Genomic DNA, 17,899 nt, shown 5'->3' on the forward strand with positions numbered 1-17,899 from the left:
GGAATAAATTAAGTAAATGTAGTGACTTTGTAATTTAATAAATAAATTCAAATCTACACAATCCCAAATTGCAGTTAAATATATGGCTTAGCCTATTGTAGTGTGTATACTGTAATACAAATCATACTGTAGTGTCAAATTATTGAAACAGTGCTCACATTCGGAACATGATCTAATACTGTACTCTATAGCAAAAGTTTTACTGAACAGGTAGTGTAGTATTTCAAAATGCTGTTTTGGCGTTCCATATTTTACAAAACTTGTGATCGATCTCCAACTCGCGCGACAAAAGCGAAAACAAAACAAAACTTTTTCAGTTGAATGAAAGAAATCGCGGTTTAAATAATGTAAAACTAAATTGAACATTCGCAAATGGTTAGTGTTACTTTTAATGTTCAGCAGTAAGTCATGAATATTGTTATTTACTGTGCCGTAGTCTTTGTATCAGGCCTAAGCCTAGCCCTGTCGACAGCAGAAGTGAAGGACAATGTTGAAGGACCAGGTCCAGGTAAGATTGAGTTCAATGAATCATAAATCTGATTAAGGTAGGCCTAACTAGGCCTAGCATATCATGTAGGAAGATTGAGGATTTGTCAACTGTGACTAAACTAATTCAAAGCCATGACCTCCCATATCACAAGAAGTGCGAGTGTTATCAGCAATGAATAAATACTTTTATTGTAACATAGATAAAATAACTGGTTTTAACTTTTAATTTTTTACGCGCACACAATTTTCACACAAGTGGGTTCAAATTGTACAAAATGGTACAAAACGTGCACAGTGAAACCAAACCATACCAGGATAGTATTTCTTAGAAATTTTAAAATATTAAAAATATGTACAGTATTTATACATTATCTAAAAATTTATTTTTTAATATTTCATTCACCAGTTATTGAACATGCAACAATAATTTTAACAAATAATGGACCAGGCTTAGTTGGATCAACTGTAACATGCTTTGCTCGACTGGTAGATGATGATGGTAATGATTTAGGAGCTGGTGAATATGTTTACATATGGATAGACTATGAACATCCTTCCACAGATGCATCAAACGCAACAACATCAAATTATTCACAATCGTATTTGAAGGCAGAGAGACATACTGTGGAAGTGTCTGTAACAAATAAACAAAACAGTTTATTTTATGCAACAAATAAAACATACTTCATTGTTACAGGTGAGCATACCTCAAATTACATTTTTTTTGTATATGGGTTGAGTTTTTCTTCATTTTTTCAAAATAAAGGGTTAGGGTTTTGAATGCAAATTAATACTTTCTGGCCCTGAGCTTTTAAGACCTAAGTCTCCATCTGTAGAAAACATCCCCGTTAAGTCTAATTGTCTTTCCAAGTAATTATGTAAAATACAGTAAAGTAAATTAAGACAACCATGGTTCATTTTCATTGTGCAATTTGTAAGAGGATCACTCATTGTAATTACCTTTGTATTTAGCTGCCATTAACCTAATAAGGTAATAATAGTTTGTAAGAAAGAGAGGAGCTTTGTTTCTTTTGTATTTAGACTTTTTTGATCAAAAAGGATTTAATAGCTTGACTAAAATCAGCTTTGCTTTATAAAAGTAATCTTGCAACTGAAAGCAGAAAGTTTTAATTTAGTTTGTATGTACATTCAGTTTTTATCTAGCTAGTTACAGTATGAAAATAAAATAAAAATCCCGATATTGCATTATTCATCTAACTGTACTAACTATACATTACCATTGTATTAACTGAAATATCTAGCACCTTTAACTAGGCCAATAAACACTTGTAGAAATGAATCAGTTTAGAAAGGTAACTCCAAAGACATCTTAAAAAAGTTTCTTGAAAATAGTTTTTTTAAATCAAATTCTCAACATGTCTTCTCGCTCTTTTTATTTTAGTTACCTTTGTTTTATTTTACTCATTATACTAAGGCTTAAGTAGTTGCTTTGTTTTGGCCCCGACAATCTTAAATATTAACCATGTGAATTCTTTTTCAGAGCATATGACTGGTAACTTGGAATTCACACAAGGAAATAATTCTACCAATTTGAACAAAAACATTTTTGAAACAAATCAATCTTTAGAAATTGTAGCAAATGTTTACGATGCGTCTGGGTACCTTGAAAACGCTGATATTGTATATGAATGGAACATTGCACACTTCTATCAACTAACTACTTTTAATCAGGTAAATTTATCAAAATTTGAAAATGAAATTTTTCCCTGAATAATTACAAAGTAAGAAAAGTGCCAAAAAACCTACAAATGTGAATTAATTTTTTTTATATAATTTTATCATAATAATTAAAAAAACCAAAATGGACTATTAATTTCTCATAATATAATAATTGTCCTTTTTTGGCAATTACCTTTATGTGTGTTGGTCCTCCCAACATTGCTAGCCCATGACTTTCTGCCATAACAAATATAGCGGAACAAACTATGTTTGTTATAACATCATACACATTTCCTTTTATCTCATTTTCTACAGCCAGCAATTGTATACAACTTCACCATGCCATTACAGTATGATGTTGGTGTAAATATTACAGCATTTGTTCCAGGGTTAGAATTTTATTCTAAAAAAATAGGATATTTTACATCTTTGATAGATTTAAAAGGTAAGCTTTGTACTGTTCTTAATTTTGTACTAGAACCTTATACTGTACTTTCCTCAGAGTGCTTAAGCTACTACACTACAATTAGTGTTACTTTAATATATAAAAAAAGAAGATACAGTATATAAATGAGCATTTAAAACAAAAATATATATTATGCAGTTTTTAGCTTTCATGTTTCACTTTCAATTCAGTCATACAAAATGTATGTGAGAAAGACAGGTAATAGAAACTTAAACAAATGTTGATACTGCAAACTTAAACAAAATCACAGAATACTGGAATAATATGAACTTTGGACTTGATGCCTGTTTGTTAAAGTGTACTCATCTATTCCAGTGTAATCATGAATTAATTGACTAGAAATTTTATTGAAATTGATTTATGATAAACTGTGTGTGATCTTTTGAAATTTATTACACAGTACTTAACAAAAGTACTAATATGCCAAGGTGACCTTTGACATTACTTTGCTTGCATTACAGTGTTAATTTCTGAATCAATTTTTTTCCTGCAGATAAAATCAGTAATGTTGTTATAAGTGGTAGTTTCAAAGTTTCAGAAGGAGAGACTCACAATTACACAGTTACATGGGAAGGAAGGTAATCAAAATAAAACTCTATTTGATGGGAAGCACTTATTTTTTCCCTCATAATTTCCAAATGATTTAGACATTGTTCTATCTGTATGGGTTATCATTTATATATCATCATCATTTATATATCATTATAGAAATTAAGTAGGTGATTTACATCCTTGTCATTCTAAAATATGAGGTTCGAATCGGTCTTGATTCTCATAGCCAAAATAGTAAAACAACCACAGTACGTTGTCACCTCCGAATCATCATCATTTTGTTTTTCTAGTCTTCCAGCTTATCTATGTAGTCGTTTGCATTCTAACTCAACATGTGAGGGCGCTGCAGATGAATGCAATCCAATAATGCAATATAATCATTCAGCAACCATTGAGTTCCACTTCAATGACTCGGGGACACACTGTCTGAGTGTTAATGTTGCTAATGATGTTAGCAACTTTAATGTAGCTACTAACATCAAAGTCAAGCAAGGTAAGTCCATTGCCTTTTGTTATGTAAATCTCACTTATCATGATGTTATGTGGCACTGGTCAAAAAAGGAATTAAAATTACAATTGCTACTGGGACTAGAGCTTATTTCCAAGAATTCATAGTCTAAAGCGCATTCCAGTGTTTATCACAGTGGATAGGATAAATCAATCTCTATTGATGTCCATAGTCTAGTATTACAGTAGATTGGATAACCATACTACAGTACCATTAACACTATTACTATTAACATATTGGAACACTACCTACCTGCACTGATTTGTTGGTTTTTTTTAGAGAATTGATTGTACTGTATGTCTTTCAAGAGTAAAAATATACTGGACTCTTTTACTCCAGAACTCAAAATATGAACATTTTTTTTATTTATCCACAGTATTACCACATCAAAAAGCGATAGCTATCACAGTAGGTATTGTGTTTGGCGTCTTTGCCTGCTTTATATCAATACTTCTCGTCGCTCAGCAGGTCAAAAAGTCGCGAAGGAGACATGTTGAGGTCGCAAACTTTGATTTTCAAGAAGAAAACCATAACAAAACGTTTAAAAAATTTGCAAAAAATGTTAAAAATACTTATAAACTTGTATCAAAAAAAGTAGCAAAAGATGGAAAAGAGAAAGCAGAATATAAGCCTTTGATTTCAATGTGAGAAATGTAAAAGTTATTTTCAATGAAACTGACTAGCTCTTAGATTGGGTAGTTCAATGCTGTAGTAACAATCCTGTTTCTTCAGCTTGACTAAGTGTGACGCTAGCTAGTCCATCGGTGGACGAAAAAAAAAAAAGTAATATAATGAATGTCATGTAATGTGTTTAATTGTGTGAAGTTTAAATACTTGCGCGCATCAACTTGTTATATTTTAAAATACAACATTTTAAAACACAACATTTTAAACTTACTACACTAAGGTTCAATGTAGCAGACATTACATTTTAGTAAACATTCATGTCATGTTAATGTTTTAATATTGTTTCCAAATGGTTACAAAGTTTCTGTTTACTAAATTATAAAATAAAACTAAGGTACACTAAAATTTACAAAAAAATAAATAAGAATTCCAAAGAAATAATAGATTATATTCATATACTATATTTTGCAAAAGTTTCGCAGGATGTAAATATTATGCAATAAGTCCAGGAAAAACGTAATGTTCAGTCTAGAGGTATGTATGGCAGAATGAATTGAGTGAGTGATGAAACATTTGATGGTGTACCAATGATGTTAGTGTGCGTGGTGAGAACAGCAAATAGTTCATATTTAATCGTCACAAAATGCATGTTGTATTAGTCTCGCAAAAGATGCATTGTTTTTTTACTTGTTAGTATAGGATATGCAAGTCTCACAAAACATGCATTTTACTTTTAGTATAGGATGTGCGAGTCTCGCAAAAGATGCATTATACTTGGTAATATAGGTTGTGAGAGTCTCGCAAAAGATGCATTTTACTTTTTAGTATAGGATGTGCGAGTCTTGCAAAAGATGCATTATACTTGGTAATATAGGTTGTGTGAGTCGCGCAAAAGATGCATTATACATGTTAGGTTGTGAATCTCGCAAAAATGTGATTTACTTGTTAGTATAGGATGTGCGAGTCTCACAAAAGATGAATTATACTTTGTAATATAGGTTGTGAGAGTCTCGCAAAAGATGCATTTTACTTGGTAATATAGGTTGTGTGAGTCTCACAACAGATGCATTATACATGTTAATATAGGTTGTGAGAGTCTTGCAAAAATGCGATTTACTTGTTAGTATAGGATGTGCGAGTCTCTTGTCTAAAGTATTATCTAATACAGTATTTTTGTGCAAGTACAGGTAAACATTATCAAATGTCCCTTATTCAGAGGTTTCTATGCAAATATAACAGGTATCATGTATTAATTGAATATATGAATGCTCCACTTGAGAAAAAAAAAGCTATTTTTCATAATTAAAATATTTGCTTATGTTTCTCCGTTGATGTCACATGACAGTACTATTAATAATCTCTGTTAATCAACACAAGTTCAGGATGAAGTAGAATTGTTCTCTTCCAAATAATATACACATTTTTGTGCAATAATTGATAATTATTAAGTACTGTACATTATTAATATGCCACACACACATCGCTGCACTCAACACGATAGCATATCATTTTTTTGTAGTGCCATATTTTATTGTAGCGGTTTAGTATTTAAAATTGCATGCTTGGTTGAACAAGTTGACAATGCGGCAGCAAAGAATACTTGGGCACATCCAGACTACTGCATTATTTGAGAATTACAATAGATGTTATTTCTTTATCGTTATGTATTTAAACAAACTATTATGTATATCTGATATTTAAACAAATAATGTATATTTGAATAATATTATCTTAAAGAGTATGGTTTCTTACAATAAATTTAAACCTATTAATTGTTGACAATGTTGTTTTGTATGAATTGAAAAAAAACACCTTAAATGATTAGATAAATCAGTTAAACCTCTGTTATACAGTATGATTGGATAAGAAGTGTTGTTATATTCTGAAACCTATCAGAGTTTCATCAGAGGTAAATCGGAGCTATAAAAGTGTTAACTGATCACAGTCGCTGATGTAACTCAGATCAGCTTAAGCGTGCATAAAAGTTCACACTAGTAAGTGTGAACACATAACATTCATAAGGATCATTGGATTGTCCAAAAATAATGCGTCAATGATCCCATAACTAGTTTGACAATATCAAACAATTGCGTGCCTTAACCTAGGCTTCATTGAACTAAATAGTACCCTATATTTACCTAACAAATTGTGTACTGTACACCCTGCATCCTATTCCTATCTTAAGCAGCCCAAAATATGTACAATAAAATAGAATATGTACAGTATCAATTATAATTATGCATAAAACGTACATTAAACGCTTTGTTTGTTATGCAATACATTAGTTTATATTTAAAATATGAAAAACATGTTATTGCTTTCTGATATTAGTTTAAACAAATACATTTTCAAAATTGCACCTTAAATTTTATATTTGGTATTAGCTTGCATAGTAATTGACAATTTTTTTTCCATTTCATTAGCGTAAAACATTTGCGTCATTTATAATTAAATAGCATCTTTTTGTAGTTTCTGTTGGGTGTTATTTGCATTATAAAACTTTTTATAAATTAACATTAGATTAGAATGAATTGCGTGAAATTACTGCACGTCACCCAGTATTAACATTTACTGGTCTACCACCCGTAGCCATAGTTTTTGTTGTTTTCTCTCACCCTGTTTTAGCCACAGTTTTCTCTCACCCAGTACTAACATTTACTGGTCTACCACCTGTAGCCATCCTCAGCCACAGTTTTTGCTGTTTTCTCTCAGCTTTTAAAACCTCATTTTCTCTGTGTTGTTTTTGCAACCCAGTAACGTAAGTTAAATAATCATTAGTTTGTGCTCTGGTTCTGATTCTAAAATTTCCGCCAACTGCGAGAGGGTCCGTAACTGTTGAGTCGGGTGCATTGAGGTACGGCGGCTTAACTTTCCGCGCAGCCTTGCTTTCCCCGATAAACATCGGGATAGGGTCAATGTCCGCAGTTGAAGATGTCTTGTAGCCATGGTATTTTTTCTGTTTTGGAACTTCTTTTTGTGGCAGATTGCTGAAGTGAGCGGTTTGTCCCAGGACCGGTCCAGCGCTACTTGCTCTTAACGCTTTGTTTTTGGTGATGTCCGCCATTCTGATCGTTTCTGCTGTGTTTGGTCGAATCACTTGTACTTCTGGAATGTTCGTCTTTACGTTCTTTGGATGTATACTTTCAAATGGTAGTTTATCAGCAGGAACTGACTGTATTTTTGTTATTAAAACATCCTTATCCTTCACTCTATCCGTTTGTTTTGTAGGAAATGCTCTACGTATAACTGACCTTGTTTTAGGCAGGTCACTTATTCCAACTACTCGCACTCCGCAGTCAATTTCCTTGGCATTGTGGGTAGTATTCCGCACAAGTTCATTGTTTTGTTTCGAGCTTTCAATGGAGTTGACAGTTAATAACAATTGGTCTTGAGGTGTTTCTCGTCCCATTGTTCGTAGTTTTGATCGATACAAAGCTTTGCTTTCAGAATATGATAAATATGAATCTGGTCTAAAGGTCACGCCCACAGGGGCACTTTGTACTCTCTTTGCAGACTGCATTTTGTTTCGTTTTGTTTGATCTACGTTAGATAAAGCAGTACGCGGCCTTGTGGATATATTCTTGAGAATACCTGTTGGACTATGCAAGTCATTGCGGGTATTTGACCTCAACATTCCTGTGGGTGGTCGTAAAACTGGACTGGTATTCGCTATCGACATCCCAGTAGGAGGGCGTGATACAAACGACAATCCTGTCGGAGGTCGTGATACAAACGACAATCCTGTCGGAGGTCGTGATGCAATTGACATTCCCGTAGGAGGGCGCAATATTTTTTGATTGCTGCATCTAGACATGTTGAGATTAGATTTGAATGAGTTGCGTGTGTTGGCCACACTTTGAGGCCTTGAAATATTCCCTTTGTGAACAGCCGTTCCAGGTCTCGACTCTGAAGCCTGTGTATTGTGATAAACACTACCAGTTAGACTTTGCGTCAGACTGACCTCCTTTACGACCTTCTGTACAAACTCTGCCCTCTTCCGGTTGTTTGCACTCAACCCTCGCGTACTGTGAGGCAAACTTTGAGCCCTGGATCTATTCAAACTGGCGTGCTTAATTTGTGGATCTGATTGGCTATGTTTTAAAACCTTGGGATTGGCTGATTGTGCACGTTCACTGCGCTGAGCACGAACGTAAGAATACGAGTGGTGGCGTAATGGTGCGTCTTTGTAATGGTTTTTATAGCGAAGTAATTCAATTTTTTCTTCTAATTGATCATAATCCCATTTCACTTCTTCAAAGTTCAGGATTAACAAATTGTTGATGGTATTTAGCACCAATCTATGAAATGGAAGAGAAAAATAATATTTGTTTATCATTATTATTATTTATTTAGGCAAAAGATAAAAAAATATAATACAAATCAACAACTCAGCAATTAGGTGTGTATCATCATCATGCTAGTATCTGAAGCTTATTAGGTATTTTGTGAATTTATAGTGAATGTTAGGATGTAGATAGAGTTTACCTTTCATTGCATGCACATATGCTAAGGATAGGATCTGATCGACTGTTACCACGTAAAACTCGCAGGCACTCAGCCTTGAGTATATTCCAGATTCGTAATTTTCCATCCTCGCAACCGGTTACTAAACGTAGGTACGAGATGTTGAGACACAGAACACCTCTGAAAGTAAAAACAATGGTTTACATAACTGTAATATGTATGTAATTAAAAATGTATTTTTAATTGTTTTCCAATTAGAAATTTACATGCTATGTAAAGCACATTTGAGCATGATTATTCATGAAAAGGGCGCTATATAAACATGGTATTATTATTATTGTTATTATACTTATTAATTAGACAAAAATGTTTGAGATGAAAACTTACAGTGGATGACGCATTGCACTAATTGCCTTTTTGTGATTACCGATGGCGCTCCAAACAAATGCGTACCCATCGCTACCGCCAGTAGCTATGTGCCACTTATCCACCTCTATTGTCTGGATTGGTCCAGTGTGCGCCAATGGTCCATCTAAGCGCTGAAATAAACAGTCATAGATAAATGTTAAGATAAGACATTTTTTTATCCAAAAAAAAGAGCAGTTAGGCCTACATTTCATGAGATAATTCAAGTTGCAGGATATCAGTATGTGATAATTAGTGGATTTTGTTAAATTCTAGTATTTAAATTTCCTGTCTCGGAATAACAATTGTTATCATAATAGTTAATCATCAGATTGCCTGGAATCATCAATGTGTACCTTGATTAAACATGCGTCTTTAATAGACCACACTTTGACCTTTCCCCCTTGACATCCGCTGACGACCCGGTCACCATATATTGAAACAGCTTGTACTTGACACCGATGTTTGAATGTTCGTAGACACTTTCCAGAGTTTAAGTTCCAAACTTAAAATAAAGCACAATTTTTCATGGTTTGATAAAATTTGTTATCTAGTACAAGGACCATTGGCCTTAGTTACAGTAGCAATTCACACTGAGGCCAAGAGAAACACAATTGAAAAATTCTCTTATCTTAAGTGAATACCACTTGAGGGAAATTGTTAAATACATATTGACTTAAAATATGTGAAATACTTATCTCACATGGCCACCATCAGACCGGATCTAGTTTATGCAATACACTCTTTATTTACCTTTGACTTCATTATCTTTTCCTCCGGACACTATGAAATCTTCAAACATATCCAAACAGATAATGGTTCCCTGATGTCCGTGGAATATCTTGATTGGACGGCCTGTTGTTAGATCCCAACATCTAACAAATAACACAAAACCAATACTAGCTATTGAAATACTAGCTGTATACAGTACTTTTGCACAAGTCAACTATTTACCTCACATCAGTGAACAAGTTAAAGACCCATTCCCTACAGTTTTTTACATTTTGTAAAAATAATGCATATATATTACTTTAAAAACATCAAACAAGGTCATTCCTTGTCTTAAATGTACGTTTTATGGTAAATTATGATAAAAAGAGAGAAACAATGCAGTGAATGTCCTCTCGTGGACGATCTTTAGGCCTAGACTAGCTAGGCTTAGGAATGGAAGTTTCTTCTCACCTTATACTGGTATCGTAACTACCACTGAGTACAAAGTCCCTACTTTCATCAATGTATACGCATCGGACAGAACCAGCATGGCCAGTCATAACAGGACCGTACTGTTTCCCCGTGGCTACATCAATGAATTTGATGTGCCGATCAAATGAACCAATTGCAGCCAGTTTGCCATGGTTGTAGTTAACCACTCGATTGAAATCATACCTATGAATTTATATAAATGTGATTTTTTAGCCATTTCAATAATTGATTCTCAAAATTAGTCTAATTTATTTAATACTGTATTGATTTTCTCATCTTTGTGTATTTTTATATTACTATGTTTTAGTCACCTGATTATATTGCAATCATACATTCATTGATATGATACGTTTTAATCATGTTATGTCATCTTTAATCTTTTTGCTATCAACCATTTTTCATCATAATCACAATATTAATATTGTCATAATACTACTATTGCCATCAAATAAACGTTGATATTATTTATTTCATTCCACTACATTATTTTCATCTTTAGTATCATTTTATTTTTAATTAATAAACATACTGATCTGATAGCACCATAACATTATATCCACCACAATACACATTTCGCTCTTCCATTGGGATCTCATCTGTAACAATCCCACTGTAGCTAATCTCCATATTAATCTCATTCCGATGGTGGGCTTCCGTCGGCGGTACATCCGAGGGAAGCGGGTCTTCAGTGTCCGGAATAAGCTGCGGTATCGGAACTGTTATGTGCTTAGCATATACTGGATTCCCACCTTGAGCCGATGAACCCTATGGAATGGACATTTTTCATGAAATAATATTTTTTTTCTCAATTGAGCAATTTTGAAGACTTGGCACTGTATAACTAATGAGGTAAGAATATTTTTATTACAGCCTTGATTTAAGCAAAAGGCAATGATAAGGATATTTAACAAATGGAGAAGCATTTAAAGCTTAAAGATAATTATATTGTCCCCCTGAAAATATTTTTTTTTTTCCAAATTGTTGGTTGAATATGCCATTTTACATAATTGTAGTTATCCATTTTGACCAAAAATTGGATCGAAAAAAATTTATTTATCTGGAAAAATCTGTAATTTAAAGGGAAAATAGACAAATTGGCTGCCAGCCAATAGGTTTTTGGTTGAATTTAACCATTTATTTTCTCATTTTATAAGTGAAAACATTGTTTTTCCCTGTTTTTTTCTACTGAAGTGATTAACGTTATTAAAACTACAAAATAACCTATTCAAAGTCTGATTTAATTAATATTTAATTAAATATTATACTGTACCTGCATTAACATAACATCTTCTATTAGTTCTTGGTGTACAATTCTTTCATCTTGCACTTCTTTCGCAAAAATGTGCCACGCCGTAGACACACGGGTACACTGAGCTAATGAAGCGTGATCCAAGAAATTTAAAATATACTTTGAAATAAACACTGGCAAATCACGAATAAAATCGCGTCTTTTTGCGACTCCACTTGTGGCTCTCTTCGACATTGGCATGATGCTGGTGGTTGGATCAACGGAAGATTCAGACATTAGTGAAATCTCGTCAAAATCTTCATCGTAATCCTCGACAAGAACGTGGTCTGGTTCTAAGTTTTCGCTGGCTAGATGATTTGTAATAGGTTCATAGTATGCAGGTTTAGTTAGACTAAGTAGCTCATGCTCAGGGTACTTGTAAGAATCGTATGAATACACTGTAGACACTAAGGATTCCGTGTCGTCATGTTCTAAAAATATAAATACAGAATATTTTAAGTACTTTTTTGTACACACTTATTATATTCAACAATAGCGTCATTACGTTTTGAAAATTTTAAAAATAGTTTGCAATAAAATTGTTTCAGTAGGTAGTTACAGGTAGATAATTTATTTTTCTATTTTGTTGATGACTTGATTTTTTGACTTGATATTGATAACTTTTTGTTTTTCCGTTATGTGTTATCTTTGTATCCGACAAGCACCATTATTTCCACTTGTTTTGTGGACGAAATAAAGTTATCTTATCTTCAGTTAAAGAGTGATATGTAGTTTAGAAGCAGAATACAATATCAATTTAAAATCTAAGAAGATATGCGCTTGGCTTATTTTCTGGTGGTATTAATTTCCAGCTTTTCACCTGCTAGACACGGTGATCAGATGTCTGCTATTGTTGCCAATCAATGCACAACAAAGACAAGGAAATTGATAGTAGGATTGTGTATGATATAGAGTCTATGATAATACACCAGTGGAAATCCTATACAGTTGCTTACTTTATCATTCACTTTTATGCATAATATCAGACCCAGGACTTTTAATGGGGAGCAGTGCTAACATATTATAATAGCCTGTCGAAAATAGATAAAAAAGTAGTTTATAATTTCATTTTATCTGTCTTTAAAAAAAAACATATACAATAAAAAGACAATAAAATGACTTGACGAAAATGGAACTCAATAAAATAGGTTTTTTTAAAGATTAATAATGTAAATAAAATACAATAAAATAATCAAATGTAGTAAAATTGTTTAAAGCTTAAGAGTTAAAAGCTCCCCTGATCTGTCCCTCACTATAAATCATCATTTTATTATCATTCAAAATGCTGAATGAATCATTATATTATTATCCATTTATAAGGATACAGAAATATGAAAATATAGAAGGTCATGGAGCTTTGTCATTTAGTTGTAAAATGATTACCATTTAATTACAGGTTACTTTGTCAATGTTCCTTATTGATTTCTTTAGCTGCTATGCATGTCATTAATCCTTTAAATTATTAAAAGGAAATAAAGGACGGTGACATAGATTTAGGAATATTGGATTACTATGTGTTGCCACGACAACAAGGACCAATTTGGTGCTTGTAATTTATGTTTTTAAAATTTTATTAATCAATGGAAATATTGTTTTATGCAAGGTTACATTTTTTTGGTCTGACCTACAGTGAAGGAATTCAAACTGAACATTTGTCAGTGTATAGTGCACAAGTGAGATTTGAAAATGGTTTTTTTTAAAGCATATATCATTGCATCAATACATTTTGAACCAACAAAAATAAATAAGCAGCAATAAAAAGATCCTCAAATAAATTAAAATACTAAATTAAGTATTCAGTACACGTCCATGATTAAATTAAAGATTAAATTACGACTCCATGGAAACTATAATTCTTTTGTGTTACGAATTAATTGGTTCATCCTGAATATTATTGTGTTTTATTGCTATTTTTGTTTTTATAAGAATTAAAACTAAAATAAAATAATAGAACAACATTACAAACCATTCATTTTTCGTTTTTCTTCTATTTTCTGTTCATTTGCAAGCATGACACGTGCTAGCGTCGCTGTCTTGTACAGTAGGTCTCCATTACAGCTCTGTAGAACTCCAAGCATGTAGTTAGCTTTGCTCCAATATCCTGCCTCGATAAACCAATCCCATAACTCCTGCATCGCATCTTCAATATCTGATTTCTGTAATGCACGTTCGGACGAAAACTCTGCGAAATCGCCAATTATACTAGGATTTGTTCTTGACCGTGCATACGTATAATCTTTACAGAGAAGCGGTTTTAGAAGGTTAACGATGTAGCGTAAAAGGTCCGCACTGTGAGATCGTTGAACCATGCCGAGGAGGAACTTCTGTCGTGTCGTTTCTCCAGCACGAAGAAACCATTCTTTGGTTTGGATGAGTTTAGAACCGAGTTGGCATGAGTCGCAGTTACCACATGTTGTTGCAACCTGGCTATGGACGCATCGTAGGTCTGGGGCTTTCCCGATGTTAAGTTCATACTGGATGGTGTTTTGTGGTGGGTGTCTCATTTTCAAATAATATTATCAATCATATCATACCATCTTCTCAAACAACGAACTGAAAAAATATATTACATTAATTAGTTAACTTTACAATGAATTAGACCTACCACTTTTTTAAAGAAATAAAATCTTACAGTACATTACAAAAAAAGTAAACTTTATTTTTTACTTAAAAAAAAAAAATAAAAATTAATAATTAAAAATTCCGATAAAAACGTAACATTTATTATTATATTGTACAGGAAAATTGTTATTGGTTTTCCTGAAGTTGAAAATGTTTGTAGCGATTCACTTTTTTTAATGTTGTAACGAGTCCTAGCCTATAATACTTAATATTAATTATTACTTTAGGAACTAAAAAATTGTAAAAAAACTTTTAAACTTAAAAAAAACCAAAAATTCTTGTATTTTTTCTTATTTATTTTTAATTTATTTGGCATAACCTATAAAAATAAAACTGAATGGAATTACCCAGCCAATCTCATCAACTAGCCTAGGCCTATTTTATTGTCATTTTAAAAATCTGGTTTGTAATTTCTTGTATTAATAATATAATTATTAATAATAGGCCTAGCAGATCCTTGCTTCTCTCTCTAGCTGGTCTGGACTATGCTGGTTGGTGCTGGCCCGCCGGGCGGCTAAAAGTTTCATTTAACCCCGACCCCGCGCGCTGTGCCGACGGGAATCTACCCGGGTCGCATCCATGATGAACTAACTAAAAATTGAAGTTTAATCATTTCATCAGAATTACAGAGGTTACTAATTCATTCAAACTTACTTACTTTCCCAAGAGTTATCTTTTAATGAATGAGGTGTTTAAAACAAAAACAATAATCTTCGTCTCGTCACTCTGATTGACTAGACTTCAGGTAGCTTGTGTTTCCATGCAACAAGATAATTGATTGAATCAACAGAGGGCGGTATGTTAAAACTTTTTTCCATTGGATTGGATCAACTTTTTTTGTGTGAATAACTTTATTAAAAAACTACAAAAAATAGTCTAGTCACAGCTTGATTGTATTCATCTTTATTTTTCATATTTTGCAGGACAATACTTTTTTAACTGAATTTTTTGTTTTCTAAAATTGATTGTTATTTTTAATGTATATTTCAATTACTCTTTGTCTTTATTTTATTATGTTTGTTATATTTTCAATTACTGTACCACTTTGGAAATCAGTGCACTAGTACTGAAAGTGCTTGCAGAATAAAGAAAGAATAAATAATAATAATAATAATAATAATACATCTTTAACAAGTAAAATTGCCCAACACAGTACACACTACCAACAATGAGTAAATAATTTGTGAAAATTAAGTCATGATTCAATGTTTTGATCTTTATTTTGGTGTCATCAATTCCATTCGTCAAAAAGGTTTAACAACAGTAGTTGTAATATGTATTATACACAGTTTATATACAGTCCAATTTATGTGCTCTTTGGTTCTTCACTTCTTACGTCCTCCCTTTCTCCTCAAAAGCCTTCTCTGTTGTTGTTTACTTTTACTAAATGCTTGTGGGTCACTTTTTGCAAGCTTTTTTAATTCACGTTTTCTGGTTTTTAGATTCATCCAAAATTTCTGCCTTGTTATTGTATTTGGTTGTTGCCTGTAAAGTGTAATAAGAAAAACAACAAATAAATGCAGCTATATTTTATATTATCAATAAGGTTTAATGATGGCAATAAAAATACTGTAATGTTGATATGAAAATAATATTCAATACTTTTTCTTTTTGCAGAGTTCAGATTTTTTCTTTTTCTTTATTTTAGTCTCTCCGTCGCTACTGCTGGACTCTTCATCGATTTCACTCTCATTTATTTCTTCCTCATCAGATTCAAACTTCAAAGAGAAATTTTAAAAATACATTAGTTTAATTACCTCCGCCAAGGAGGTTATGTTTTCACCCCTGTATGTTTGTGTGTGCGTTTGTGTCTGTGAACAGCCTGGAGGCCACAGTTTTTATCCGATTCTCACCAAATTTGGACACAATGATCTATGCCTCAAAAGCTCGGACGAGTTCGAATTTGAGGGGGAAAGGTCATAGGTCACAACTAACAAAAAACTATTTTACTGCCTAGAGACCACAGTTTTTATCCGATTCTCACCAAACTTAGCCACAATGATCAATGACTCATCATATAATTGTGGTTAAATTTTGAAGGGTCAGGGTCAAAGATCAAGGTCCACAAAAAAAAAACAACTCAGTGGGACTTGAACCAGCGATCTCAACACCAAACTCTCATCCACAACTTTGTAGTGTGCATTTAGCCTATTTACACTTAGAAATAATAAAAAAAATGTAAAAAAAATATATTTATTTTCCGGGGACATTTTATGTAGGGGAATTTTACAGTAGGCGGAGGTTTGTACTCTCGGAGTACCCTCTAGTTACTTTTTAATTTAAAATTCAAAAAACCTAGATGGTATGTCACATCAATAAACAATGTCCGTCATTTTACCACCCACCATATCATGAACATGGTCACAATGCCTCAAAATGGCTGCGTCATGGTCACCTAACTAAAGCCACTTTTTTGACGCAGGGGTGCATTATGGCATGACGCACATCAGACAAATGACACACCTCTCTTGGGGGTCGTATAGTGGGTCACACAAGTGACATGTGCATTACTATTTATCTTAAGCTTGTATCCAAGTCGTTATTGCAGTCTGGTGGTTATACCTTGTTAGTTCCTAAGCCTCCATGTTCAGACAGTAAGTCTACATTAGTAATTGTTGTCACTGTCACTGTGTGTTGCTTATGATCATATACATTTGCTTTGGCCTTCTGTTTTAATTCACTATCAATATCTGAAGAAAAAAAAACATGTTTATAAAAGAAATATGTAATATTGTAATGTTTTTACTCTGTTGTGTGCAAGGAGGAGAGAAGTAATTATTTGAAATTTACAGTTGAGTAAAAAATTGTTTCCATTTAATAATAAGAGTGACTTAACAGAAAAAATGTAATTGAGTTGAAAGATTTGACATCTTTTGATACAATCCTTTAATATTTCAAGCTTTTTGTTGGAAATCTGTTAAAATTAGTAAATTTATTAACCATTAGGAAAAAAAAGTTTAGCGTTGCTAAGCATTTCATTCTTGGCTTCCCTTCGTTCTTTTCTTGCTTGAAGTTTCTCCTCTTTTGTCTTCTCCAGAGCAAGTTTCTGAGCATATTCTCTTCGTTCTTTTTTTCTTCGTTGAAAACCTGTTAAGAACTCACTGAAATGAACAAAAATATGTGCTTAATTATTCGTTTTTACAGTCTTTTCAGCATAAACCTATAAATCACTAATTTTACGAACAGGTTTTAAACTTTAAAAATGCATAAAACGATGATGATGAATACAGTATTAAACATGACATATCCAAAATTACGTTAGCAAGCATCTCTTGATACCATCATAAACTCTACCAGCCAGGCTCTAGTATGTTGGCCTACCTACCACCTACGACGCACGGCGGCAGCACATACTGAAGTCTCATACAGAATCTATCCGACGCGTGGAGGCCTACTAGGCCTAGCTTTAAAACATCACTTACTTTCTGTCATCCTCATCAAATTTTAGAATTAATTTACTATCACGGTTTTTAGGATGTCGTTGCTTAAACCAATTTGATTTTGCCTTTGAAGCACCACCCATACCAGCACTAAGAAGCAATAAAATGAGAAAACTAAAAAAGCGCTTCAACACCACACACGCCGCCGACTTCTT

At 32.9% G+C, this 17,899-nt stretch overlaps 3 protein-coding genes across 6 annotated transcripts; 1 reads left to right on the forward strand and 2 right to left on the reverse strand.

The window, feature by feature from the left end:
• Positions 1-277: 277 nt before the first annotated feature.
• On the forward strand, positions 278-5,921 carry LOC144839405 (protein QNR-71-like). Its single transcript, XM_078694739.1, has 8 exons — positions 278-508; positions 896-1,186; positions 1,991-2,181; positions 2,485-2,614; positions 3,129-3,213; positions 3,478-3,680; positions 4,072-5,320; positions 5,365-5,921. Exons 1-7 carry the CDS (start codon positions 409-411, stop codon positions 4,341-4,343), a joined length of 1,272 nt encoding a protein of 423 aa, XP_078550865.1. The 5' UTR covers positions 278-408; the 3' UTR covers positions 4,344-5,320; positions 5,365-5,921.
• Positions 5,922-6,080: 159 nt separating this feature from the next.
• Positions 6,081-15,064, reverse strand: LOC144839404 (F-box and WD repeat domain containing protein 10B-like). 4 transcript variants are annotated; one of them, XM_078694737.1, is made up of 11 exons: positions 14,963-15,064; positions 13,649-14,235; positions 11,665-12,113; positions 10,924-11,159; positions 10,374-10,577; positions 9,945-10,066; positions 9,548-9,696; positions 9,174-9,325; positions 8,808-8,966; positions 6,948-8,620; positions 6,081-6,907 (listed from the first exon to the last, which is right to left on the reverse strand). In XM_078694737.1, the coding sequence occupies exons 2-10, from the start codon at positions 14,184-14,186 to the stop codon at positions 6,961-6,963; spliced, it is 3,669 nt and encodes a 1,222-aa protein (XP_078550863.1). In that variant the 5' UTR covers positions 14,187-14,235; positions 14,963-15,064; the 3' UTR covers positions 6,081-6,907; positions 6,948-6,960. The 4 variants fall into 4 exon arrangements, with proteins under 4 accessions (XP_078550863.1, XP_078550860.1, XP_078550861.1 ...); XM_078694734.1 differs by having other exon boundaries at positions 6,081-8,620; XM_078694735.1 differs by having other exon boundaries at positions 6,081-8,620; positions 14,959-14,982.
• Positions 15,065-15,191: 127 nt separating this feature from the next.
• Positions 15,192-17,894, reverse strand: LOC144841518 (nucleolar protein 12-like). Its single transcript, XM_078697878.1, has 5 exons — positions 17,727-17,894; positions 17,245-17,405; positions 16,867-16,994; positions 15,907-16,022; positions 15,192-15,789 (listed from the first exon to the last, which is right to left on the reverse strand). The coding sequence occupies exons 1-5, from the start codon at positions 17,825-17,827 to the stop codon at positions 15,630-15,632; spliced, it is 666 nt and encodes a 221-aa protein (XP_078554004.1). The 5' UTR covers positions 17,828-17,894; the 3' UTR covers positions 15,192-15,629.
• Between the last annotated feature and the right edge of the window lie 5 nt (positions 17,895-17,899).

This window comes from Antedon bifida, chromosome 4, assembly GCF_963402885.1.
Source record: "Antedon bifida chromosome 4, ecAntBifi1.1, whole genome shotgun sequence".
NCBI classification, from domain to species: domain Eukaryota; kingdom Metazoa; phylum Echinodermata; class Crinoidea; order Comatulida; family Antedonidae; genus Antedon; species Antedon bifida.

Bases quoted from the DNA above. Each gene is read 5' to 3' on its own strand.
- LOC144839405 (XM_078694739.1), top strand. From the start codon at position 409: ATGAATATTGTTATTTACTGTGCCGTAGTCTTTGTATCAGGCCTAAGC. The intron at 3,214-3,477 runs GTAATCAAAATA...TTGTTTTTCTAG, and splicing joins ACAGTTACATGGGAAGGAAG to TCTTCCAGCTTATCTATGTA. The intron at 3,681-4,071 runs GTAAGTCCATTG...ATTTATCCACAG, and splicing joins TAACATCAAAGTCAAGCAAG to TATTACCACATCAAAAAGCG.
- LOC144839404 (XM_078694737.1), bottom strand. From the start codon at position 14,186: ATGAGACACCCACCACAAAACACCATCCAGTATGAACTTAACATCGGG. The intron at 11,160-11,664 runs GTACAGTATAAT...TCCATTCCATAG, and splicing joins AAGATGTTATGTTAATGCAG to GGTTCATCGGCTCAAGGTGG. The intron at 8,967-9,173 runs GTAAGTTTTCAT...TTTTACTTTCAG, and splicing joins AGTGCAATGCGTCATCCACT to AGGTGTTCTGTGTCTCAACA.
- LOC144841518 (XM_078697878.1), bottom strand. From the start codon at position 17,827: ATGGGTGGTGCTTCAAAGGCAAAATCAAATTGGTTTAAGCAACGACAT. The intron at 16,995-17,244 runs GTTAATAAATTT...TTTTTTCTTCAG, and splicing joins TAAACTTTTTTTTCCTAATG to ATATTGATAGTGAATTAAAA. The intron at 15,790-15,906 runs GTATTGAATATT...TACACTTTACAG, and splicing joins GAACTCTGCAAAAAGAAAAA to GCAACAACCAAATACAATAA.